Consider the following 26797-nt stretch of genomic DNA (forward strand, 5'->3'; position numbering starts at 1 on the left):
GGGCTGTGTTTGGGATCAGGGGAGGTTGGGGTGTCCTGGGGGCTTTGGGGGTTCTCGGCAGGTTTGGGGGTACCTGGGCAATGCGGGTGGCAGTGCTGGGGACCCCGTGCCGGGTTTGAACCTTCTCACTGCGCACGGGCAGCGTCAGCGTGTTCAGGGAGATCCTGGGGGGCCCGGGGGGTCACCCCAAATCCCAGGGACCCCAAATGCTGAGGGACCCCCCGAACTGCCCTCACCGCTGGATCTGCTGCAGGCAGGGGGGCACCAGCACTCGGCCCCCACCCTCCACCATCACAGGGGGGCTGTGGAAGAAATCTGGGGTGCACGGACAGGTCGGGTGGGACCCCCAAAGTCCTGGGGGAGGGGACACAGGGGGACATCCAGGAATTCCCGTTGTGGGGGGGATGAGGGGGAACCCAGGACGAGTCTGGGGGGGGCTGGGTAGGTCATGGGGGGGCCCCCAGGAGTCTTGTGGGGGCTGGGGATGGCAAAAAACAGGGTGACCCGCAGGATGGGTTTGGAGGGGAACTGGATTGGAGCTCCCATGGCAGTGGGATGGGGAGATCTGCCCATGGAATTCTATGGGAATGGCATCGCAGTGAGATACATCTACAGAGTTCACACGGGAATGGGACAGCAGTGGGGTCCATCCTTGGACATCCCCTGGGAATGGGATGTCTGAGATCCATCCATGGAATTTCCATGGATTTCCCAGCCATGGATTTGCCCTCCCAAATCCCACATTCCCATTCCCATATTCCCATGGGAATTCTGCCCACCCCACCTTTACACTCCAGCGCCTCCCGCCCATATCTGACATATTTCTGGAGACATTCCCTGCAGCTGTGAGCCAGGGAATTTGTTAATCCCTCAGCCTGGAACTCAGGGATCCCCATGGCGGTGCCACAGTTGCCATCGCAGCCCCACAGATCCCCCAGCCCCGGCTCCCCCCGCTCAGCCCCGCTCTGGCTGTGCCGCTGCTGCAGCATCTGCAGCTCCCCGCTGGCCCCGTGCCGGTGCCGCTCCTTGTGCCGGCCCTGGCTATCCCAATATCCCAGCCCTGGCTATCCCAATATCCCAGCCCTGGCTATCCCAATATCCCAGCCCTGGCTATCCCAATATCCCAGCTCTGGCTATCCCAAGATCCCAGCCCTGGCTATCCCAATATCCCAGCCCTGGCTATCCCAATATCCCAGCCCTGGCTATCCCAATATCCCAGCCCTGGCTATCCCAATATCCCAGCTCTGGCTATCCCAAGATCCCAGCCCTGCCTATCCCAATATCCCAGCCCTGCCTATCCCAATATCCCAGCCCTGCCTATCCCAATATCCCAGCCCTGGCTATCCCAATATCCCAGCCCTGGCTATCCCAATATCCCAGCCCTGGCTATCCCAATATCCCAGCTCTGGCTATCCCAAGATCCCAGCCCTGGCTATCCCAATATCCCAGCCCTGGCTATCCCAATATCCCAGCCCTGGCTATCCCAATATCCCAGCCCTGGCTATCCCAATATCCCAGCTCTGGCTATCCCAAGATCCCAGCCCTGCCTATCCCAATATCCCAGCCCTGCCTATCCCAATATCCCAGCCCTGCCTATCCCAATATCCCAGCCCTGGCTATCCCAATATCCCAGCCCTGGCTATCCCAAGATCCCGGCTCTGGCTATCCCAATACCCAAGCTCTGGCTATCCCAATATCCAGCCCTGGCTATCCCAAGATCCCGGCTCGGCTCCGCCCGGCCCCGCTCGCTGCGGCGGCGCTGGAAGGGGATCCCAGCCAGGGACCCCATGGACATGGACTGCGGGAAGCCCGGGCCGGGCTCCGACAGCGCCGCGTGCAGGGAACGCAGGGAGAGGAGAACTGGGGGGACATTTGGAGATTTGGGATCGGGGGGTCACGGCTGAAGGAAAGGGGGAACGGGGAGAGCCGGGAAGGGCATTTGGGGATGCCAGGAGTGACAAGAGGGGAGGCTAGGGCTGGCTAGATGTGGCATGGCTGGAGTTCAGGGCGTTCCTGTACCCAGGAAAGGGAGCTCCAAGGGTCCCCGCTGTCCCCATTGCCAGGACAGGGCAGGGAAAGCCGGGATGGCTGGGAATAGGGGTCCCGGGTATCCTGAGTGCTGAGGAAAGGAGGGGCTGGCTGCTGGGAGAGGCAGGAATAGGGGTCCGGGGGGTAAACGGGTCAAGGAGAAGGGGGCTCTGGGGGCTGCGGGAGGCGGGATGGCCGGGAAAGGGGTGCAGGCGTTCCTGGTGCCGGATAAGGGGGTGCAGGGTGGGACCCACGGCCGGGAATGGGGGTTCAGTGGGATGGCGGCGGCCAGGAATGGGGGTTTAGGGGCCCCTCGGCGCTCCGGAATGGGCGATCAAAGAGTCCCGGTGCCGGGGTCCCCCTCACCTCTCGCCGCGCCCCGGGAGCGCCCCCGGCCCCAGCGCTGGAGCCATCGCGCTGCTCCGCTGCGGCCCCGCCCACAGCCCCGGCCCCGCCCCCAGAGCCGCCTCCGGCCCCGCCCCCAGAGCCGCCTCCGGCCCCGCCCCCAGAGCCGCCTCCGGCCCCGCCATTGGCGCCGCTCTTTGCTGCCCGCCAGTGACAGCCCGAGGCTGCAGTGACGTCACCGGTCGCCGGGCAGATCCCGGCGGCGCAGGGCGGCCAAGGCGGAAGCGAAAGTGCCCGAGGGAGCGCGGGGGGAGGGGACGGGGCAATTCCAGGGAATTCCCCTGGATCCCCTCCCGGGATCCCCCGGGACCCTCCTCGGCCGCGCACTGCGGGACCCCCGGGACAAACTGGGCTGAACTTCCGGGCCCTGCGCCCAAACTCTGCCTGGAACCCGCCGGCTTCGGCCCAAAGAGGGGGAAGCCCCGGGATCCGCGGATCCCATTTTTCCTGCGGCTGCGGCTCCCCAGCCCCGGCGGAGCAGGAGCGGGCGCTGGGAGCCCGAGCCCCGATTCCCAATCTCCTTCCCTCTCTCTCTGCTGCTCTCTCCCTCTCCTTTGGGTGATCAGAAATGCCAGAGCGGCTGGAGAGCCCCGTGCCCAGCTCGGCTTTCCCTGGAAAGGGAGGCCTGGGGGTGCGGTGCCCCGGGATGGCCGGGAATGGGGCTCCGGGGGTCCCCGGGCTGACGGAACCGGGGGATCCAGGGGCTGCCAGGGGAGGATCCCCGGGAAAGGGGGTGCAGGGCGCTGTGGGTGCAGGAGAAGGGGGTGCAGGGGGTCCCGGAGCTGGGGAAGGAGATGCGGGGGGGTCCCAGGGCCCAGGAATGGGGATCCAAGGGGGTCCCAGGGGGGCTCCCCAAAGCCCCTCCCAGGGCACAGCAGGAGCTGGGTCAGGAGCTCTGGCAGAGACAAAAGGGGGTGAGCCCGGCATGGGGGGGACATGGGGGAGTCACAGGCGCTCCTGGGGGGGGACACGACCCCCGGGGACCCCTCCTCACCTTCTCCCACGTACCCCAACAGAGCCCCTAAATGGATGAGCAGAGCTCGGTGACTGCAGTATGAAACTTGTTCAGTGGCACAGGAGGATTTAGAATTGAGGACAGGGGAAGGGTTTAACCCAGCCTCCTGATTGAACAGCCTGGAGAGGGGGCTGGGGAGAAACCCATGCCTGCATTGAATTGAGAGAGATCCAGACCCGGGCTGGGAGAGATTTGAGGCACACCCACCTTTGGACTTTGCTGTCCACAACACCCTGTCACATAAAGGTAAAACCTTACAAAAGAAAGGACTTGTAAAATCATGGTTTAGGACTTGTTACGTGGGCTTAGTGTAGCTAGCAGCTGGCCTGACAAGTTCCCATGCAAAAACATCTTGAGAATGAAAAGTTTGTTAACATAACAAGCTATTCTTGGGGAGAAAAACAAGTGCACCTGTAGTAACAAGGGATCTGTCCCATGGGAATCAGTAGAAAAAGTATGAAAACATTGTTAGACAGAAAAGTTTGGATTGACATGTACACTCACCATTACCAACCAGTGAACTGAGTTCCCAACCAACTGGAATTAAGCACGGAGCCTTCTGATAACCATGTAAATATAAGCTGTGTGCAATAAAGCTTTGGCTATGATGGAAGAAGAAACAGGTGTCATTGTCCATCTCTACTGCGACACACCCAAGCAGGACATCGGGTCCTGCCGAAGCAGTGGAAAGAAGCAGCTCTGGTGGCCAAGTGGCACGGCCCATTCCAAGTGTCCCTGAGCACAGAAACAGCCCCAGCACAGCTGAACACAGGGGGACCCCTCAGCCTCGGCTCAAGGGCTCTGCAGCCCCGCAGATTTGGATTTCCCGGCTGCAGCAGGAGGATGGGAGCCGCCCCTGAGCCTGCACTGAAGGCAAGGCAGCAGCAGCCAGGGCTCCCCAGCGGGGGAAGCCCCTGGGCCTGCCCACAGATCCTCTGCTGAAATCCTCGGCCTGGGCACCCTCCTTTGGCATCTCCAGCCCCTGCGGGACAATCCTGGCTGGCACTGCTGGAGCTTCAGGGCTTTCTGTGCCTGCCCTCGCCACAGCTGCTGGGGAAGGCACCGGGACAATTCCACTCTGGCTCTCAATTACACTCACACTCTGGGCTGCCTGGGATTAGAGTATTGGAAAATATACCAGGTGTAAAATTATTTTTTATTTGATTTCTCCAGTCAGGCTTGGTTTGCATTTGCCGTGGGGAAAGGAATTTTAAAGGTTTTTTTAAAGGGATGTTCCACCTCTTAGCAGAGATGAGCTTAACATCTCAAAAGACTGGGAATAGCCCAAAAGATTCCCACAAAGACAACGACCATCAACAAAACATCAAGGCCCCACAGCAAACATCAACCAACATCTACCCCAGACACTGCCCTGGCACAGCTGGATACACCTGGTCTGGAAAAGGCTGAGCAGGAAATTCAGGAGTGCAGACCTAATTCACATCAGAGACACAGAAATCCGGGTGCAACAGGAAACCAAACACTAAGGACTCCACAACTTGGAAACAATGAACACTAAACCAATGAATTTCTATGGGTTCAGACTGAATAAAGTTTAGGAAATATTTAGTAAAACTCACATGTCATGGAATGATTTTCTCTGCACATGCAGACTATGTGTGGTTGAAATAATTCTCTTCAGAATCAAGTAATGCCTTATTTTTCTAAAGACATTGTTGGAGAGTTTTTGCTTTTCACAGTTTCAGTGAAAGGATTACACCATTAGAAGAATTTTTTGCAATAATTCTACTTTTATATTGTCAGTTCTGTTTGGGCCAGGGGTGTGAGAATCAGTTTTTAGTCAGAGGAGAAGAAAAAAAAAACTTGATTGTTTTCTAATTTTTGTTTTTATGTTTGTGCGTGGCTCTTAGTGATGAAAAAAGTATGGTATGGGTTTTTCCATGCTCACCTTTAAGCTGCATTTTGAAAACCAGAAGACCTTGAAATGTGGCCTTTTAAAATGGAAACAGTTAATAGAAAATTATCTTAAAAAAGAAAAAAAAAAATTGGGGGGGGTGGGGTTGGGGCTCCATGTGAGTCATCCCATGGCTGCCCTGGAAGAGAAGCTTCATTCCAGGCAGCCAGGAGAGGAGCTTTAGAAATGCAAATTAACACCTCTGGGGCAAAGCCTGGACAATGTACCAGGGTGTTCCTGCCTGGGGGAGGAATTGGGCTGAATTCCTCTGCCCCTCACCCCAAGCTCTGCCTGGGGGCACAGATGGAATTTGCAGAGCTAAAGGCAGATCCCATGGTGAGGATATCTGACTGCAGCAGAAATTGGTTAAGCTAAAAAGGAAAACTGCAAATGGACAATGCTGTGAAAATTTCACTATAAAAAATGGGGGAGAATCATCCCACTCCCCACCTCAACTTGTGCTCTCACTTTCTATGTTATCTAGGGTGAATTACAGCTCCGGATTTTGTTGCTACCCCAAGTTAAGGGAATTCAGTTGGGAATCCAAGTATGTGCTGATTTAATTAGAGAAAAGCCAAAAATTGATGCAGCCCTGCCCAGAGGGAGCACCCAAAAATGGGGAAAATATGAACAGCCACCAGAACAAATCCTGCAACACCATGGGCCAGGCCATGGGAACCCTAATGAATTCATATCAGGAGCCAGAGAACTAATTTATCATTTCCATGGCATAATTAGATTACAGGATGTCCTCAAAATAATACCAACCAGACAGCTCCAGTTCCAGACTTCCCAACCAATCCACCCAGATGAGGAACACATTTCACCATGGGATGGAGTCAGATTATCTTTTAGCAGAAAAAGGAGGCAGAGTTTGTGGAAAATTAAATAACTCAAAATGCTGTTGGCAAATACATCACAGAGGAAAAGTGGAGAAACAGATGACAAAGGATATAAGAAAAATGTCATGTACTGGTCCAAACATGGAAAGGATGGGAATGGGCAACTTTTTTGTGGTTCCCTGGCAGACCATGGGTTAAACGAATGCAGTTTCTCCTCTCATGTTCTACAGCAACTCTCATCTTTTCACCATGCACGACACCTTGCTGAGTGCAGCTCATTCAGCAGCTGAGCAAGGGGATGCAGGGGGCAGCCAGGCCTCCTGAGCCACAAACGGCTACAAAAGGACAGCGAATGAGGGCACTGAGAGCAATCCCAAAATCAAAGAACACCCAGGAAGAAAAAACAGAGCCAATGAGTGAATCTGCTTGCAGATAGGGCCACGGACTTGCACATAAGGAAGCAATGGGAAAAAAGCCTCAGTTTCAGAAAATGTTACCAATTGACAAGGACCGCTGCTCTGACAAAGTCCCGCTAAATTCCTGAACTTCCAGAAGAACAAAGACTTAACAGAGCCATCAACATCGGATGTTATACAACAGTGGTGGGTACATATTAACCGGGACATGCAGGAGGCAGATGGGGAAGTCTGAACCTTCCCAGCACCTCCGCCAGTGGGGAAGGGACAGGGACACGCGGCCGGGAAAATCAGGACAAAAACGAGGCCGCGTCCTCCAGCAGCTGGAGAGAGCGCACGGCAAATGCCCCACGGCCTCTCCCTTTGGGCAGCAATAAAGTCACTCTCACACCGCTCCTCGGGCTCCTTTGGCCACACAAACCTCTGGCGCCGGGAATTTTCCCGCCCGGCCCCGGGCACAGCGCAGCCACCTCCGGGCTACCGACACGAACCGGGACGAGCCAGCGCTGCTCCGGCACCGGCTCCTGCCGAGGCCCCAGCGGGAAGGAGACCGCGGGCAGCCGCTCCCGCAGCGCCCTCACGCCAGGGCCAACACGGGCCGGCCACGGCACAAGCCACCCGCCACAGCCCCCCGCCGCCCCCTCCCGGGCCCGCAGCGAGCCCCGAGCCCCCGCAGAACCGAGCGCGGCTCCCACCTGCGATGGTTGGGGCCGCCACCGAGCTCCGCCGCCGCCTCACCGGGCTCCGGCCGCTGCCGCCGCTGCCGGGCCCGCACAGACGCTCCAGCAATGGCGGCTCTCCTGCCCCACGGCCGCCCGGGGGCGCCAGCGGGGCCGGGCTTGTCCCCGCTCTGCCCAATCAGCGAGCGCCAGAGCCACGAGTGACGGCAGCAGCAGCCAATCCATAAATCGTCTCCAAACCCCACCAAATTCCAGAAACATCCCACAAAATCATTACAAATGTCCACAAAATGTAAGAAAAAATCCCTTAAATTTCTTCCTGTCTCCTCAAAATCCTTCAAAATTCCACAAAAATCCCACAAAATTCCAGAAAAAATCCAGAAAAATTCCCTAAATTGTCTCCAAGAAATCTCACGAAATTCCGCAAACATCCCACAAAATTCCACAAAGTTTTACAAAATCCAATAAAAATCCCTCAGAATTCTTCAAGTCTCCTCAAAATGCCACAAAATTCCATAAACATCCCACAAAATTCCACAAAGTTTTACAAAATCCAATAAAAATCCCTCAGAATTCTTCAAGTCTCCTCAAAATGCCACAAAATTCCAGAAACATCCCACAAAATTCTTTAAATTTTCAGAAAATCCCACAAAGTTATTCAAAAGCATCTCGAAATTGCAGAAAAATCCCACAAAATTCCTGAAAACTCCTAAAAACACCACCAAATTCCAGAAACATCCCAGAAAATCTCCAACGTCAACAAAAACTACGAAAAATCCCTCAAAATTTTTCAAGTCTCCACAAAATACCACAAAATTCCACAAAAATCCCACAAAATTCCACAAAAATCCCACAAAACTCCACAAACATCCCACCAAATTCCACAAACATCCCACAAAATTCCCCAAATCTCCTCAAAACCCTACCAATTTCCACAAACATCCCACAAAATTCCACAAATTTCTACAAAATCTAAGAAAAATCCCTCAAAATTCTTCAAGTCGCCTCAATATCCCAAAATATTCCACAAACATCCCACCAAATTCCAGAAAAATCCCACAAAATTCCACAAAATCCCAACAAACTCCCTAAATCTTCTCAAAACCTTACCAAATTCCAGAAACATCCCACAAAATCTTTACAAATTTCCACAAAATCTAGGAAAAATTTCTCAAAATTATTGATGTCTCCTCAATATCCCACAAAATTCCACAAAAATCCACAGAATTCAAGAAAAAATCCCACAGAATTCCAGAAAAATCCCACAAAAATCCCTAAATCTCCTCAAAACCCTACCAAATTCCACAAACATCTCAAAAAATATTTGCAAATTTCCACGCAATCTAAGAAAAATCCCTCCGAATTCTTCAAGTCTCCTCAAAATTCCACAAAATTCAAGAAAATCCCACAACATTCTAAAAAAAGTCACCAAAAATTCCAGAAAAATCACACAGAATTCTTTAAATTTTCAGAAAATCCCACAAAATTCTTGAAAAGCATCACAGAATTGTGAAAAAATCCCACAAAATTCCCTAAATCTTCTCAAAACCCTACCAAATTCCACAAACATCCCACAAAATCATTATAAATGTCCAGAAAATCTAAGAAAAATCCCTCAAAATTCTTCCTCTCTCCTCAAAATCCTTCAAAATTCCACAAAAATCCAACAAAATCCCACAAAATTCCACAAAAATCCCATGGAATTCCATAAAAAATCCAGAAAAATGACCTAAATCGTCTCCAAGAAATCCCACAGAATTCCACAAACATCCCAGAAAATCATTACAAATGTCCACAAAATATAAGAGAAATCCCTCAAATTTATTCCTGTCTCCTCAAAATGCTTCAAAATTCCACAAAAAAATCCCACAAGATTCCACAAAAATCCCACAAAATTCCACAGATTTCTACAAAATCTAAGAAAAATCCCTCAAAATTCTTCAAGTCTCCTCAATATCCCTCAAAATTCCACACACATCCCAAAAAATTCACTAAATCTTCACAAAACCCTACCAAATTCAAGAAACATCCCACAAGATCTCCTCCAATTTCCACACAATCTTAGAAAAATCCCTCAAAATTCTTCACGTCTCCTCAATATCCCACAAATTTCCAAAAAAATCCACAGAATTCAAGAAAAAATCCAACAAAATTCCAGAAAAATCCCACAAAATTATTTTAATTTTTCTCGATATCCCACAAAATTAAATAAAAACCCCTCAAAATCAAGATATTCCCACAAAATTCAAGAAAAAATCCTTAAAATCATTGATATTTTCTCAAAATCCCATTAAATTCCAGCAAAATCCCACGAAATTGCTGAAAAATTAAAAAAAGCCCTAAATCTTTTCAAAATCCTACCAAATTCCAGAAACATCTCACAAAATACCCTCAATATCCTGCAAAATTCCACAAAAATTCCATAGAATTCCACAAATATCTCACAAAATTCCAGTAAAATCTGATGAATTTTTTAGCATTCACAAACACACATAATCACGAATGATCATATGCAGGTGCTTTATTAAGAGCTCTGGGTGTCAGGGGTACACATACCCAAATCTGACCCATCTTGGTTTTGAACTGAACATGTTTTATACTCTATCATTATATAACTCACATATTAATTATTAAACTTACATTGTTCTATTGTACACATTGTTTTTTCCCAAGCATGGATTTCTCATCCTCCCCAGCCCCCTAACATTGTTCCTCATGTTCTTTAAACAATAATTATATCCAATCATATCTAACAATTGTATCATGATCATATACTGATTACACAGGTGCAGTTTGACCTGATCTTTAGCAAGTACAAGGCCTAACATTTCCCAGGGCCTACTTTTCCAAGGCCTTTCCAAACCTAACTTCCTTTCTAAGTCCCCGAATTTTCTAAGATTTTGAGACCTTTTACTATCACTTACAGGACTTGTGCTCCAGACCCCTCACCAGCCTTGTTGCCCTTCTCTGGACACGCTCCAGCCCCTCCATGGCCTTCCTAAATTGGGGCCCCAGAACTGGACACAGCACTCGAGGTGCTGCCCAACCAGTGCAGAGTAGAGGGGAGGAATCCCTGCCCTGCTCCTGCTGGCCACACTGCTCCTGATCCAGGCCAGGAGCCATTGGCCTCCTTGGCCACCTGGGCACACTGCTGGCTCATGCCCAGCCTGCTGTCCATCAGTGCCCCAGCTCCCTTTCTGCCTGCCTGCTGTCCAGCGACTCTGTCCCCAGCCTGTAGCACTGCAGGGGTTGTTGGGGCCAAAGTGCAGGACCTGGAACTTGGACTTGTTAAGCCTCACCTTGTTGGGTTTGGGCCCTGGATCCAGCCTGTCCAGCTCCCTGTGCAGAGCCCTCCTACCCTGCAGCACATCAACACTCCCAGCCAACCTGGTGTCACCACGGTTCCATGGGGCCCTGGAGTGTCACAATGGTCTCCAGGATTCCATGAAGCCTCCCAGCAATCCAATTTTGGATCATACTGGGAGTGACTGGACTCATACTGGGAGTATCTGAGAGTGACTGGGAACACACCATGCACATCATCCCCCATACTGGGGGTGACTGGGAGCAACTGGGAGCATGCTGGGAGCCAATGGCATCATACTGGGACTGACTGGGTTGATCTAGCCAGAGGCAACTGGGACCATCCTGGGAGTGCTGCCTTGTGACAAGGATCATACTGGAGCTTACTGGGCTCATGATGGTGTTGAAAGGGAACAACTGGGATCTCTGAACACCAAAGGTTCCTTTCCTGCTCACTGACGAAGGAGCTTCCCAGTGTCCATGTGTGAGGGGACCTTCACCTGAACCAGATGCTGTTAGGAGAAAAAGCTGCCTCTGCTGGAAAATCCCACACAACAAGTCAATGCCAAGAGAGCATTTTGCTTTCACAACTTCCCTCCTGGAGCCACAGTCCTTTTGGATCACACAGCAAGCAAGAGAACAGCACAAAATACAAGGCTGTGTCCAGTTTTTGGCTGGATCAGCAAACAGAGGGAGTGCCAGAGTTCACTGCCACAGACTCTCCTCTTGGGGAACAGAACCCCCCCAGGCTCCATTCCAAATGCTGTGCACACCCTGCTGGCCAAAAACAACCCCTTTTTAAAGAAGTTGTTGGCAGGAGCTTTCCCAAATAAATGGCATCTTAATGGCAATTTTCTTTCAGAATCACCTCTGTTCCAAAGGAAGAACAGGAAGCCCACAGCAATCCCAAAGGCACATATGGTGCACCTGGGGAAATCCTCGACTTAGGGGCCCAGTGGGTTAAAAAATACCCATCAGAAGCCCCAGAGTGCAGAGTGCAAACTGCAGCAACCACTTGCTGGATCATTTTGGCTGTGCTGCACACACCTGCAGACTGTCTGTCCCCCTGCCAGGACAGAAGGACACCCGTCAGGGGCTGGGCTGGCTGCTGAGAATGCCTCGGGCAGGAGGATCCTCAGGCAATGAGCAGGTGCCCAGAGCCGCTCTGACACTGAGGCCTCTGTGCCCCACAGCAACGGGAACACCACAAGGACACGGCAACGTTCCTGTGACATCACAGCAGCAGCTCCCCCAAAAACCGCCTGGAAGGTTCTCCTGGGTCACCAAGGAGCACAAAGGATCCTCCGAGGGCACAACCTATTGCTCAAGGGATCCAAGAGGAGCTCAGAAAATGCAGCAAATGAGGACACCCCACAGCCCAGCCTGAACACTGAGAAGGAACAAAGATGTGACCAAACCAAAGGAAACACAGCTTTTGGTCACTGATGCTTCTGACTAAAACCAGCAAGGCTTGTTCCATCTGGGATCTTTGTTCTAGTTGTAGAAACAAGCAAGGTTCTCTACTGTCAATGTACAGAAAGCAGGAACTTGGGGGAAAGAAGGCTGAGAGTGCCAAAGCCTTGTGTGACTCCTTGGACATCCTGTGGCTGAGGGTGTCCAAGGCAATGGACTCACAAGTGGGGTCCCTGCCCTCCCCACTGACAGCTGCCATCTCTCCTTCAGCCCCACACGTGTCTCCAACAACCTCCTGTCAAGGGCCTCCATCCACACATTCCATCACCAGCCACAGATCCTCATCCACGAGGTCACCCAGCATCCCTGAGGCCACAGCAGGGAGTGCTCCTGGCATCTGGTAGAGCACTGTGGCTTTCCTGGGATCCTTCTGGTGCCTGTGGCTGAGAGGAGTGGGGTGGATGGAACCAGGACGGGTCACAGATCAGCAGCCCCACTGCAAGCAGTGCTTTCTCCTGCTGTGTGGGGACCGTGGGGTGACTGATATTGGGACTCCTCTGGCTTTGGCTCCTGCAGAGCACACAGTGGCTCAGACACTGGGCTGAGGGAAGGGGTGCCATGGAAACCCAGCACAGGCATTTCTCTTTGGAGAGGGGGTTCTGCAGGGAGAAGGGAGAAGAAGAGACTTTCCTGTCTGCTGAGATTCCCCCTCCTCCTTCAGCAGCCATTCCACAATCCATCAGTACCAGAGTTCATAGGATCACTTCCATGCCAGGGAGCACAAGGCACTCAAAACTGAACCCTGCCAGAGCCCAGCCCTGCCTGCCCATTTGGAGGGTGTGGGGGAATGGAATTTCAGCAGGAGTTGACTCACAATGATACTTTGCCATTTGTGGGTTTCTCACAGCCTTAGAAGGAGTTTGAGATCTCTGTCCCCAACACCTGCTCACCCTTCAAGTGCACACACGTGCCTGGGGGCAATTCAGGTTCCCTGGAGTGGTGGCTGCTTCCCTTGGAAACAGGAGCTGTTGTCTTTTCCAGTGTGCTTAACTCCCTTCTACCTATTAGAAAGTGGGTGAGTAAAGGAAATGACCCTGGAGGAAGGGGACCAGAGCCTTTGAAAAAGATGAAACATGTCTGAATTAGAAATAAAATCTCTTTCATTTATTTCTTTAGTACTAATCTATTACAAACAAAAACATGTTTCTGAGCTGATTGTTGGGATTCAGGGCTTTATTTCTTGTTCTTGTTGTTATTATTATTTATTAGTATTACTTTTCACTGTCAAGACTTTTAAATCTTAGACATGAATAACAATGGCTGGATGTCACTCACTGGGAAACTTCCCTTGCTTTTCTCACTGGGATTAAACTGTACAGTCATTTCCAAGTTGCCAGTGGATTCTAAAGATGGAAAATCCTGTTAATGGTGGGTTTGGTGTGGTTTGGAGCTGGGGAAGGGTCTCATCCCCTCCCAGAGGTGCCCCAAGCCCGCTCTGCTGCCACATCTGCACTCGTGGCCCCTCACGGCTGCTCTGCCCTGGGGACATGGTGGGACCCCTCCTGCCAGGGCTGAGGCTTCTCACGGCCCCTCACAGCCCCTCATGAGCCCACAGAACCTCTCATGGCCCCATAGAACCTCTCACAGCCCCTCATTTCCCCTCACAGCCCCTCATGGCCGCATAGAACCTCTCATGGCCCCATAGAACCTCTCATTTCCCCTCACAGCCCCTCATGGCCCCTCACAACCCCTCATGGCCCCATAGAACCTCTCATGGCCCCATAGAACATCTCTTGGCCGCTCACAGCCCCTCATGGCCCCATAGAACCTCTCATGGCCCCACAGAACCTCTCACAGCCCTTCATGTCCCTTCATGGCCCCTCATTTCCCCTCACAGCCCCTCATGGCCTCTCAAAGCCCTTCATTTCCCCTCACGGCCCCTCACAGCCCCAGGGGCTCCTCCCAAAGGAGAAGGGGTCGGGCCCTGCTCACTCTCCTTTTATTTCGGTCCCTTCACAGCGCCGAGTAAAGAAAGGCTGAATGGAGCCTTTCCCCAGCGTTTCCCTGGGGGTTCATTGCGGGCTGAAGCTCTGTGCTGGTGCTGGCCCCAGCACCAACATCCCTGCAGCCCCCAAGGCCTTTGCTGTCCCCCCGTGTCCATTCCCTGTCCCCGAGTCCCGCCCGGCTCTGGCAGCAGCAGCAGCCGCAGCGCAGCGGGCGCAGGCCCGGCCCGGCCGGGGCTCCCGGCCAGGAGCAGCAGCAGCGCCGGCCCTTCCCACCTGCTCCTGCCTCGGCTCCCCAGGGCTTTTGCCAGGGCAATGCTGGACTACAGCAACAATCCCCCACAAACAGCCCTGATTCCTCAGGGCCCGCCTCTGCTGCCCTCAGCCAGCCCTCAGAGGAAGAAAGGATCGGGTTCCAGCGCTGTTTTCAGCCCTGTTTTACTCACCCTGAGGTGACAGCAGGAGGCTGTGGGTGCCCTGGCCTTGGCAATTGTAGATCCCGGTTGCTCTTGCCCCTCTTCTGCTTGCCACTTGAATTTTAGCAGTACAGCTGCAATTGCCTCTTTCAATCAGTGCTACCCACTGTGCTTTTGTCATGGGGAACTCAGGATTTTTGTTTCAGGCATCATGATCACTAGAGATCAAAATGCTCCCAAGTCCCTGAGCACTAAGTCGAGGGGAATTAAAGCCACACAGGTCACATTTGCAGTGCTCAAACACAGCCCTGTTGCTGCTGCTGCTGCTGAAATAGAATCAACTGACAGAGGCCATCACAGAAATTGCCTCTGCAGTGGCAAATAAAATGAAAAAATCCACCAGGAGAAAGAAAAACCAGAACTTCCAACTCGCTTCATTGTTTCTTCTGAGCAGCAGAAGAAAAAGGAACAGGGCACCTTTCAGGCAGCTCCACAAGCTCAGGGTTCTCATTTCCTGGGGAATCTGAGATGCAATTGGCCTTGTTAAAAGGATAAAAGCAAAGGGAATGAATTGGGAATTATTAAGAAAAAATGACCCTTCTTACACACAAAGTTCACCAAGTCATTCTCTGCATTTCTCCTTTTCACATTCTTTCTCTCATCCACTGAGAGGTCCAGCTTATCGTGTTCTGCTGCTTATCATCAACTGATTGTGCTCTTGATTTCTCCCCGTGCAAGAGATGTAGAATCATCTCAACTGAATACAGAAACAAACTCCCTCTGTCAGCCCATCTTCATGTTCCAGATCACTTTCCAGATGTCCATGGGGCTGTTGGAATGATGAGCTCTCCACTGCTGGCTGCAGGCTCTGGAGATTCTTTCTCCACATTCAGCCAGGCTTGTATTCCCCAACAATTCCTGGCAGCCCATCATGTTTTCTTTGGGTAGAAGAGGAACAATGAAAACCTCACCAATGGCACAACTCCCCTGTCCACAAGGAAAAGAAAGAACAAGTTGTCAAGTTCTTCAAACATTTGTCCTGCTTTGCTGCAAGAGTTGTGCTGCACTCACAGTGTGGGAAGCCAAGAGAAGCTGCAGCTGGGGGCACATCTTGTGACAGGAGCTGTGCCTTGTTCTCCAGGACAGGTTTTTGGAAAGAACAGACGGGACTGGGGAGTAGATTCTGGGAAAATGGAAACAGCTTTTTTAAGAAATTAAAATAAAATCAAAAGAAACAACCAATATGTTTTTTTCTATTTTTCTCTATTTATTTTTATGTTTCCCTTTTCCATCTTGCACTGTTTCTCCATCCCATTCATTCCAAATGGCTCTCACCTCTAAGATCTGAGACTTGGCAAGTTTTAGACCCTGTAAAATACCCTGAGCTATAGCCAGTTTGCCTTGCCCTGTTTTCCTTGGAAAGCAATGCTGGAGACACAAGTGCAGTGCTCGGCTCAGGTACAAATTCTGCATTCAGGGAATGTGCTCAGACGGTGTCTGAGCCTCAGCAGGGACAAGGCACAGCAGCAGCCAAGGGCATTGCTGTGCCCCTGTGCAGGAGTCCAGACTCTGGCTCTTGGCTCAGCAGGGCAAAGTTGCCGTGTTTGGCCAGGCTCAGGGGCTGCCCGGGGAGCGCGGGGCTCGGGGCGGGGCCGAGCGGGCAACGGACAAACGGACACGGGGACAAACGGCCCCGGGGCTTCAGTTGCAGCGGCAGCGGCGGCAGCGGCGGCAGCAGCGGCGGCAGCGAAAGCAGCGAAAGCAGCAAATTTATCAATTCTCTCTCTCTCTTCTCCCTCTCCCACTGTCCCTCATCTTCTCCCCGTCTCCCTTTCCCCGTGTCCCCTCATCTCCCAGTTTCCTCTTTCCCCGTGCCCACCCGGGCCATGCCCCCGGTCCGCCCCCGGCCCCGGGCGGGGCTGCCCCGGCCCCGTCCCCGTCTCCGCCCATCCCGCCGAGGTCTCCTCTTCGCCTGGCTCTGGCTGTGCTGGGCGGGCATCAGTGGCCGGGGTTGGGGCGGCATTGCCGCCCTTTGGCTCCGCCTGGCCCGCCCACGGCCCCAGCCCCGACCCCGACCCCGACCCCGGCCCCGACCCCGACCCCGGCCCCGGCCCCGGCCCCGGCCCCGGCCCCGGCCCCGGCCCCGGCCCCGGCCCCGGCTCCTCCCGGGGCCCGCGGAGGACACAGGCGGTGCGGCCGCTGCCGCCGCCTCCGCTGCGGCTTCCCCGGCCCGAGCTCCGCCGCTGTCGCGTTCCAATGAGGGAACGCCTGCGGGTGCCCGGCCCGGGGAGCTCGGGGAGCGCTCGGGGGCCGTTCCTGGCCCCGGGCCGAGCACTGACGGCCGCGTCTCTTCCCCAGGGAAGGCGCAGCAGGCCCTGCAGCAGCGCTACCGAGTGGGGTCACTGCTGGGGCGCGGCGGCTTTGGCAGAGTTTTTGCGGCCACTCGGCTCTCGGACGGACTCCCGGTGAGCAGAGGGGCCGGCGGCGGGCGGAGGAGGAGGAGGGGGCGGAGGAGGAGGATGGGGCTGGACACGGTGGGCGGTGAGCTGAATCCGCTGTTCCCTTTGGCTTGCAGGTGGCCATCAAAAAGGTGCCACGGAACCGCGTCCGGCACTGGGGCGAGCTGGTGAGTGAGCGGGGCCAGCGGCAGAAGCCGGGCCGTGCCGGACGGGGATGAGCCGGGGCCCGGCAGGGTGGGAGCCGCCAGGACACCCGGAGGGAGAGCGGGCGTGGGGCCAGCGGAGGGCACAGAGCATCCCGGGCTGGCTGAGGGCTCCCCGAGCCCTGGCACGGCCTCAGCCCCACTGACGGCACCGTGCTCCTCCCGCAGCCCGACGGCACCAGCGCACCCCTGGAGATAGTGCTGCTGGACAAGGTGTCCACAGGCTTCCCCGGTGTGGTGCAGCTGCTGGAATGGTTTGAGCTCCCCAACACCATCGTGATGGTGCTGGAGCGCCCGGAGCGGTGTCAGGACCTGCGACGTTTCATTCGGGCACGGAGGTTCCTGTCCGAGGAAGAGGCGCGGGAGCTGTTCCAGCAGGTGCTGGCGGCCGTGCGGCACTGCACCAGCTGCGGGGTCCTGCACCGAGATATCAAACCTGAGAACGTCTTGGTAGACCTGGACACCGGCGAGGCAAAACTGATCGACTTCGGCTGTGGCACCTACCTGCAGGACACAGCCTACACTCAATTTGCAGGTGAGCCCACACAGGGGCAGGCTCCCGGTCCTGGCATCTCCTGGCCCAGCCTGGGTGTGGCAGGAGGGATTCTCCCTTTGGCTGCCAGTCACAGGACTGAGTCTTCAGCCAAGTTGCTTCTGAGCAGAACTGGGTGGGGACCCATCTTCCAGGCCTGCTGGCAGCCTTTGCCTGCCACTCTGCCCAGGACTGGGGCTGGGGATGGGGCAGCCAGCCTGACAAAACCCCCGTGGGTGGGAGTAGCAGAGAGGGGGAGGCAGAACCTGTGCACCTGCTGGTTTGGTGTGCAGGTGAGAATGGGCTTGGACTGCTCTGCTCACCTGGTTTCCCTTGGTTCAAGATATTTTTTGGGCAATGCCAGCAGGGAGGATGTGGGTGTGGTTTTTCCCCAGCACTGAGTGGGTATTTCCCTTTGTGTGTCATGGTCGGGCCATGCCAGGGTTTCTGCTGCCCTCTTCCAACACCAGTGGCTTCTTTTCCAACCCCAGGTTTGTACCCAAGTCCCAGGTGCTGGTGAGAGGGCAGCAGGTCACCCCATGTGCCACTGGGGCAGCCCCCACATGCCCAGGGATGCTGGGGCCAGGCTCTGGGAGCAGCAGCATCCCCCTGATGAGCTCCATCCATATTCCATAGGAACACCGTCATACAGCCCCCCGGAATGGAACGACTTCGGCTGGTACCATGGCGAGGCAGCGACCGTCTGGTCCCTGGGCATCCTGCTGCACGAGATGGTCTGCGGGGAGCACCCTTTCAGGAGGGGCAGGAACATCAGATGGGGCCAGCTCCCGCTGCCACAACGGCTCTCCCAAGGTGGATCCTCATCCCTGGGCACGGGGGGAACACCAGTGTTGGGAGACAGCAGCGGGCTCGTGAGCATCCCGCTCTGGCAGCTGCTGAGGAGGTGGCACATGTCCTGCTCTCCTGCTCTCCTCCAAAACAAAGAATTGATGGGAAAGTTTAGGCCCAGCTCTGAGCACATCCAGCGTGGCCTGGGCACGGGAATAGTGGGGCAAAGCAGACAGGAGCCTTCTCCAACTGACCAGTGGTTTGTGGTTTCTCTCCCCAGATTGCCAGATTCTGATCAGGTGGTGTTTATCCCTGAACTCCTTGGACAGGCCCTCATTAGAAGACCTGTCCTGTGATCCCTGGATGCAGGATATTCATCAGCCCTAGAAGAAGGGAGAGAGCCACAGGCACAGTGATGCAGGGACCTGGTAAGTTACAGCTCCACACATGCCCTGGCAATCAGCAGCAAAGAAACCCAGACTTTTTTGTCCTGCCTGTGTCACTGCACTGGGGTCATCGAATGGGAACACACAGCCCTTGTGCTGGAGCTGAGCTGCTCTGCCCAGCACTGGTGGGCACCATCTGAGCTGGTTTTGCTTGTCCTGCTTCACTGACAGCCAGGCCCTGGGCAGAACCCTGACAGCCTGGTGTCACCCCAGGGAAGAAGGAGCCCCTGGAGAAGTTGTACCAGGTGGGGCTGCTGCTGCTGCTGCTGGAGACATGGAGGACAGCAGCAAGGATGACAACCTCTTCCTGCACCTGGCCAGCGGGAGCTGGCGATGATGGACTTTGATTCTGGCACCTTCTTCAAAGCCAGGCTCCACAGGGAATTTTCAGGTAAGTCCAGACCCAGGGGGATGCTCCCAGATTTGTGCATTGGCCGGGAACCAAAGGTTTCCCCTTTGCTGGGGCAGATGCAACTGATTCCTCAGTGGCTGCCCAGCTGGTTTTTGGCAGGGCTGGGGACGTGGGCTGGGGTGGTTACGAAATGGGAGTGGGATCCTGGCCCTGCCAACAGCCCCCAGCACCCACCGTGCCCCGGGCTGGGGCTGGGGCAGCCAGCCCAACACAAACAAACCCCCATGGCAGGAGCACAGGTGGGACTCCAGAACCTGAGCACGGCTGCTTTGCTGTGCAGGCAAGGAAGGGCTTGGGCTGCTCCACTCCCCTGCTTTGCTTTGGGATCACCGTGATTTTGGGGGACAGTGCAGGGGGAAAGGGAGAAAGCATGGGCTTCCCTCACCCATGGGTGGGTTTTTCCCCAGAATGTAGGGGTTGGGCCTTCCTCAAGCTCCTGACAGACATAAGATTTTTTACCATTTTTCTTGTTTCCCCTTTTTGTCTGTAACCTATTTTCATTAATTTGTTGTTTGTTTTTCTAAAGGAAGCGTTCTAGGTGGGGTCCAGTCTGGATCAGGAAGTGCTTGGGACCAGCTGTGGCGTGGATGGGCCGTGCCCTTGGAGAAGACTGAGGACATCGTTTGGGACCAGCTTTTCTTGTGGCAGCGGATGGTGTGAGGTGGGTCCTCATCTCCTTGGCATGGCTGGGACAAGAGCTTTTGGGAGATGGCAGCGGGCACAGGAGCATCCCGCTCTGGGCAGCTGCTGAGGGGCTGGATCTGCCGTGGCTGGCTGCAGGCTGGGCACATGTCCTGCCCTCCTGCTCTGCTCCCCAAGGCAGCAGTGAGGGGCAGCTTTGGGCCCAGCTCTGGGCACGGCCAGCATGGCCTGGGCACCGCGGCTGGCTGGGACAAGGGGACAGGAGCCTTCAGCTGACGGGCGGTTTCTGCTTTCTCTCCTTGCAGCCGGGCTCTGCGGATGCTGAGGCTGCTCTGGGCTCTGCCAGGGCTCTGCTGGGCTCAGCACCGGGCCGGGATCAGCCAAAGAAGAAACGCTGTGACCTGCAGCAGAGACTTGAGCATTTTGGCAATGCAGCTCAAGTCTGCAGAGTGTCCACCTCCAAGGGAAAACATGACACCCCCAAAAATTAAACTTGTTCCATGACTTCTGAAATGAAATCAATCTGGGATGACCCCAAATGACATTTTTCAGCTTGCTCAAGCTGTAGCTCAGCTCTTCTCTGAACACTTCTCTCCCCCACCTGCCTTTTACTTCACAACTGCTCCCTCCTTTCCCCCAGTGAGTTCCCAGCCCATCACAGTCTCCATCACACTGCAGCCTTCCTTGATGCCCCTCTCCACGAGGAAGGCCAAGCCCCAGTCTCAGGGACTGTTGGGGGTTAGGTGTCTTTGTTTTTTATTTCTGGCTTGCCCATAGGATTTTTACCCATTAGTTTGGGGTAAAACCTAACTGTGGGTACTTGGTGGGTGCTTGAAAAAAGACAAAGAGTTTGGCCGGGACCAAGGAGGGAAGGGGGCAGGAAAAAAAGGAGGGTGGCGACAGTTTGGCGAGCTTTCTTCAGTTTTGGAGAAGGACACTTCGGGCGCAGAGTTGTTGTGGTGGGGAGAAGGGAATTTCACCATCATCCAGACGGAGCTGCTGCTGCTTCTCCTCCTCCCCTCTTTGTTGGTGGCCTCACACCCCCTGTCCTGCCGGGATGTGTGGCAGTGCCAGGCACCGCCACGGAGCTGCTGATCCACCTCAGCCACCGGCCCAGGATCTCAGCTCATCCCTGCTGTTCCAGCTGAGTGTTCCTCAGAGCCCTGCAGGAGCACCGGGACTGCCCGCCCGAGGGGGTTTGTGAAACAAAGCCTCTCCTCCATCCCTTCTCGTCTCAGCCGAGAAAGCTGTCACGGGGTCCCTGGTTCTGTTTTCTTGCTAATGCTGTAGTTATTGTTGTTTGTTTGCCTGGTTATAAATTCTAATAAAGAACTGTTATTCCTATCCTCAGATCTCTGCCTGAAAGCCCCTTGATTTCAGAATTATAATAATTCAGAGGGAGGGGGTCTACGTTTTCATTCCAGGGGAGGCCCCTGCCCTCCCTAGCTGACACCTGTCTTCCAAAACAAAGACAGATGGGGAGTTTCTCCATCCTCCTTACCCTTGTGGGGCCAGCAGTGCTCTTGGTTCCTCATGCTCTTTTTGTGGGGCCTTTTGTGTCTGTGCCCCTCCAACTTAGGGGGACAGGGGATATTTGCTGCCCCCTTTCTGCTTCTGGGAAGCCTGTGCGGGCTCTTTGTCCCTCTCTGATTTGGGGGGTGCCAGTGTTGTCACCATCCCAGCAGCCCCCGTCTGCTCTTTGCCATCTGCCAGGCCAGGGGTGTTCTCTGTCCCCTTGCAATTTGTGGGGCTGGCACAGGCACAATTCCCCTCCTCTTTGGGGGGGCTGGCAGTCTCCTCTTCCCCCTCTGACTTGGGGGATGCTCTGGGCTACATCCATCTCTTAGTTTGGGGGGGGCAGGTATTTATCTCCCTTCATTTTGGGGGGCCCGGGGATTGTCTCCATCCTCCTCCAGTTTTGAGGGACCTGGGAGAAGTCTCTGCCTCCAAGCAATTTGGGGGGACTGGTGCAGGCTCCACCCCCCTCTGATTTTGAGGGACAACCTGGAGGAAAGGCACCAAAATCTTGACAAAGGCTGAAGAGAACGCTCTGATTACCCCTTTTGCCAAGAGGTTCCCTTAGCTGAAGTTGCTAACAAGGACCAGACTCGCCAGCCCGCCATGGGTTTCGAGTTCTTTTATTTCCTGGGCCCTCAGTCCTGCGTGGGACACGGGAACTGGGTGCTGCAGAGGCTGCGCCAAGGCATCAGAAATGCCCACCCAACAGCCAAGGGTGGTAGAAGATCTGCTCCAGCACTGGCCGGTCCATGGGGTGCTTGGACAAACAGCAGCGGATCAGATGTTGGCACTCTGGGGAGAGAAGGCAGAAAGCGGCGCTCACTTGCAGAAGGCTCCTGCCCAGTTGCTCCTGGCGCCTGCAGAAGCCGGGCCACGCTGCGTGTGCGGGGAGCTGCCCTTGGCGGGAGAGCGGCACGGCAGGACAAGCGTCCCCTCCTTCAGCCAAGCGTGCCACACCCAGCCTGCCACGGGCCACCTGCTGCAGCCGGCCCTTGAGGGCACATGGACGTCCCGCGCAGCTGCGGGAGGGCCGGGCTGGGCTGCGCGGTGCCACCTGCCAAAGCCTGCCTGCTTCAGGCCGCGTACCAACCTGGAGAGACCTCCTGCGGGAAGAAGAGCTGCCCCAACACGGTGTCACACTCGTTCTCGAAGGGCAGGAACCCGCACACCATCTCCAACAGCAGCATGCCCAGGGACCAGATGGTCGCTCCATCGCCGTGGTAGCAGCGCAGGCCAATCCACTCGGGCGGGCAGTACGTGCGTGTTCCTAGGGGAGACGGGCGGCGCTGCTCAGGCGCAGGCTGCTGCCTTCCAGAGCCTGGTGCCAGCCTCCTGCCAGAGGCAGGGACTGCAGCCATGGCCACAACTTCCCCCCAAGGCCTGCCTGCCTCCCCCTGACAATGGGCCAAAGCCAAGAAACCATTCTGCAAGGCTGAGAACGCCAGTGGAGCAGCCCAAGGCCTTGTGGGCCTGCCAAGCCGAGGAGCCGGGGCCCGGCTTTTGCAGCCCCTTTCTGTCGGCAGGGCCGGCAGCCGGCTCCTGGGGCACAGCACCTGCCCCGTGCCACAGGGCAGCCGGCAGCCGGCTGAATGCCGCACCCTACGTCCCAGGAGGGAATGGGGCTGTGCAGTGCCTGGCACTGGGAGCAGGGCCCGCGCTCTGGGCTCACTGGCAAACTGTGTGAAGGCCCGCTCCTGGAGGAAGGTGCCACAACCAAAGCCGATCAGCTTCAGGTCGCCAGTCTCCGGGTTGACGAGGAGGTTCTCTGTCTTGATGTCCCGGTGCAGGACACCACAGGCGGTGCAGTGCCACACAGCCTCCAGCACCTGCCAGAAAAGCCAGCGTGCCACCTCCTCGCTCAGGAACTCTTGCTCCAGCAGGATGTGCAAGAGATCCCGAGATTGCTCTGGACGCTCCATCACCAGAACGAAGCTGTCAGGCAGCTCGAACCAGTCGAGGAGCTGGATAATTCTGCGGCAGCCAAAGCCTACCTTTTCCATTAGCACGATCTCCAGTGGAACACAGGTGCCGTCGGGCTGTGAGGAGAAGACAATGCCTCCATCACAGGGCCTGATGCTGCCAGGAACCCCCCAAGTGCCCGCCAGTGCAGTGGCCACAGCCAGCGCCGGCCACCTTGCTCTGACCTGCTTCTAGGCTGCTCTCAGAAGCCCTGGCCTGGCCTGCGAATGCCCCTCCAGAGCCCCATGGCAGCCTCAGACAGCTCCTCAGGTCTCACCTGCCGGTACAGAAGCCTTGTTGGTATTTGGTGGCTCTATGGGAGCAGCTTCCTGGAGATGGAGGAAACTCCCTGTTCCCTCGAGAATTGTCTCCTCTACCAGGCACGGGCTGTTGCCAGCTGGCACATCCAGCACCGTCACCTGGGAGCTGTGGTCCTGCAGCTGCTGGTTCCAGGACACTTGCTGCTCCTCCACCTGCTCCTGAGACGGCTCCCCTGGATCAGGCTGGGCTCCCACTTGGACCTGGGGGCTTTCCCTGGCCATGTCAGTGCTCAGGGTCACGCCCATGTTGTTGAAGTCCAAGGGTCCAAGGAAGCTGGGAGACCTGTCCCTGGGCTCTGCACCTTCTGCAGGCTGACAGGTCTGGCTGAGCCTCTCCGAGGGATGGAGGCTGTCAGAGATAGCGGAGGCTCCTGGCACCATGGACGTTCTCTGACAGCCTGAGCTCCTTGCATGGATGGCGGGTCTTCTCTGCTGTGCCATCCTTGCAAGGCTTGAGGCTCTCCCAAGGATGGCCAGTCTTGCTGGGAGCAGCCTCCTGAAGGGATGGCGGCTTCTGGAGAAGCTGGGCGAGCCACAGCAGGGCAGGTGGCCTCACCTCATCAGCTTCTCCAGTTCTTTCCACAACGCCAGCCACATCCCAAAGAAGAGTGGCACAGATGTCCCATTGTGTGCCCAGTGCCGGATCATCACTTCCTGCAGCTCTTGGGCCACTGCCATGCAGGGACCGCAGCTGCTGGAGCTCTCCAGAGGGCTTCCGGGAGCACCTGGCCGCCGGCGAGGGGTGGCCCGAGGCCTGGAGAACCTGGGAGCCTCAGGGGCTGCTCGGTTCCTCCATGGGCCTCTGGGCCTAACCCTGGGGCGCTTCCTCGTCTGCCGCCTCCGTGGTTGCCGGTGGCCACCGGCCCAGCAGACAGCCACAGCAGCCAGCAGCAGGACAAGGGCAGCCATCAGGACGCCACCGTCACCCATGGCTACGGCACGTCCCATGGCGACTGCACTGGCAGCTGCGGGGGCTGGCCCGGTTTATATAGGGCTGGCGTGGTGATGTCACAGTGCTGTGGCCAGGACAGCTGTGTGACATCACAGCCCTGCATCACCCCAGCGCTCAGCCCCTTTGTGACATCACGGCCCCACCCAATTCAGGGATCACAGCCCTGGCTCATCCCTGAACATGAACATGGCCTGGAAAAGCCTGGAAATCAGAACCGGAGCTCAGCCCCTTGCAATGAATCCTCCCCTGGAGCAAGCGGCAGCACATCAGGAAGAGTGCTGCTACCATCTGTGTCAAGCCCCGGCTCCGAGGACTCTGCAGTGGCACCAACTTCAAACAATCACTACCCTGTGCCAGAGAAGATCCCCAAGAGGCAAAGGGAGGAGAAGTTCCTCTGTCTCTGGGGAGCTCTCCTGAAATGGCTGGCGAGGACAGCAAGAGTTTTCTCATAGCAGCTCACCAACTTCTGCAGAGCCTCTGCTCTAAATAAATCAGGATTTTCCAAAGAGCGCTCATGCTTGTCCCACTGCTCTGGTTTTGACTGCCATGGGGTTCCTCTCTTCCCAAGAGCTGGCACATGCTGGGTTTGGATTCAAGATGGGAATGCTGTGGTTCAGTCAGGAGTGGTTTGGTTTCTGCTGAGCAGGGCTTGCCCTCTTCAAGGACTTTGCAGTGTCCCTTGGTACAATGCGTGTTTTCCTCTGGGAAGGGAGGGGTGAGTGTTGAAGACAGAGGCAATAAATGCATTAGAAAACCTGCACTGTGTCTGTGTCCATGTTTGTCAGGGGACCATCCACATCCTGGAAGGGGATGATGTAATTTCTAATTTATTTTTTTTTTATTAATGGATTTAACAAGTCAATTTTTATTGTGCCTCACATTTTTGGCCACCTTCATCTCCAGCTGAGCTTTCAGTGCACCAAATTTCTTGCTGCAGTGGCAAGAAGCATCTCTGTATTCTTCTCCTGATCTTCATTCCTTGTCCTCTACCCATCCCATCCCGCCCCAGGGAGCAGGGACCTTCCTGGGGCAGATCCAGGAGGATATCCAGGACCATCCCTGCCTGGGACGGGTGCCAAGGAGATCCAGGAGGGTTCAGTGTCCAGCTCTAAGTCCTGGGACACCCTGTGCCGTGCTCCCAACAGCCCAGATTTTCAGGAAGGAGCCACAGCAGTCACCTGACCATCCATGGATTTTTCTTCCAGGAATTCACTGTGGAGCTTGTTTCTGTTTTCCTGCTCTTTCTGAGCTCCTGTCAACATGGCATGGAGCTGGAAGAGGTGGAGAGGAGAAACGTCGGTAATGGGAAGACAGAGGGAAATTGCTGGGAAAAGGGAGAGACACACCCCTAACGGTGGCTGCGGAAAGCTCCACACGCTCCAGCCTGCCCCAAAACCAGGGAAGCCCTGGCTAAAATCCAGGAAAACACTGCTGAGGATCCAAGGAATCCGAGCCATGATCTGTGTGGAGAGTGTCCCTGACAGGAGGAACGTGAATGGAACCGAGCGAGGCTGGGGCAGGAGGGTCAGAGCGAGCAGAGAAGGGGGGCCCATCAACATCCTAATTTACTGCTCCAGAGAAAGAAAAATTCCCAGCTTTAATTCCAAGGAGGATAATTTAATATCTCCTTGGCATCTGCAGATCTATGACCTGAATCCAGTCATGAGTTTCCTTCAGGTCTCCACCCTTGGGACCAGTTAAACAGATAGTGGGGTTAAACTCTTTCCCACTTCTTAAATCTGGATCCTCCTGTTCCATGAGAGACTTTTAATTGTGTCCCTCACAGAATCCTTCTGGAGCAGAATTCCCAGTGTGAAATGAACGGGGACAGGGAGTGTTGGGTGAAGAACTGATTAATGTGATATGGGAATGTGCCTCGCTGGGGATCCAAGCCAGCCGAATTTCACCCAGGGAAAAAAAGAGGCATTAAGTTCAAGCCTTGGGAAGCATTTGTTTAAGTTATGGCAAAGAGAAAGGGATTATGGCAGTTAATATGTTAATCGACTCACCCCTTATAAGGTTATGTTTCTAGAATGTTCCTGGTTCTCTCCCCTGATTGGTTGTTATTTGTTGCAGTATTTTGCATATTTCTAACCCCAGTTTGTGGTTGGACCCATGCCCTCAGACTC

The 26797-nt window shown here is 55.0% G+C and overlaps 2 protein-coding genes across 2 annotated transcripts in view; one reads left to right on the plus strand and one right to left on the minus strand.

Annotated features, from left to right (window-relative positions):
- Positions 1-21269, plus strand: part of LOC111944905 (serine/threonine-protein kinase pim-1-like) — a 44951-nt gene extending 23682 nt beyond the window's left edge. The window contains exons 5-9 of the mRNA XM_086873512.1: positions 18267-18443; positions 18700-18847; positions 19037-19256; positions 19804-19938; positions 20225-21269. Coding sequence (XP_086729638.1) covers positions 18267-18443; positions 18700-18806 — 284 coding nt within the window. The 3' untranslated portion in view covers positions 18807-18847; positions 19037-19256; positions 19804-19938; positions 20225-21269. The remainder of the gene's footprint in view (positions 1-18266; positions 18444-18699; positions 18848-19036; positions 19257-19803; positions 19939-20224) is intronic.
- Positions 21270-22510: 1241 nt separating this feature from the next.
- LOC147646379 (serine/threonine-protein kinase pim-1-like) lies at positions 22511-23962 on the minus strand. The gene is made up of 3 exons (XM_086873513.1): positions 23870-23962; positions 23107-23473; positions 22511-22704 (listed from the first exon to the last, which is right to left on the minus strand). The coding sequence occupies exons 1-3, from the start codon at positions 23960-23962 to the stop codon at positions 22511-22513; spliced, it is 654 nt and encodes a 217-aa protein (XP_086729639.1).
- Positions 23963-26797: the final 2835 nt, after the last annotated feature.

The sequence above is a fragment of the Cyanistes caeruleus genome, unplaced genomic scaffold (genome assembly GCF_971803275.1).
Source record: "Cyanistes caeruleus unplaced genomic scaffold, bCyaCae1.hap1.1 HAP1_SCAFFOLD_100, whole genome shotgun sequence".
NCBI classification, from domain to species: domain Eukaryota; kingdom Metazoa; phylum Chordata; class Aves; order Passeriformes; family Paridae; genus Cyanistes; species Cyanistes caeruleus.

Coding starts and splice junctions, on each gene's coding strand:
- LOC147646379 (XM_086873513.1), bottom strand. CDS start 23,962: ATGGGCGTGACCCTGAGCACTGACATGGCCAGGGAAAGCCCCCAGGTC. Junction 23,474..23,869: donor GGGAGCCGTCTCAGGAGCAG/GTGGAGGAGCAG, acceptor TTCTCCTCACAG/CCCGACGGCACCTGTGTTCC. Junction 22,705..23,106: donor GGCCTTCACACAGTTTGCCA/GTGAGCCCAGAG, acceptor CGTCTCCCCTAG/GAACACGCACGTACTGCCCG.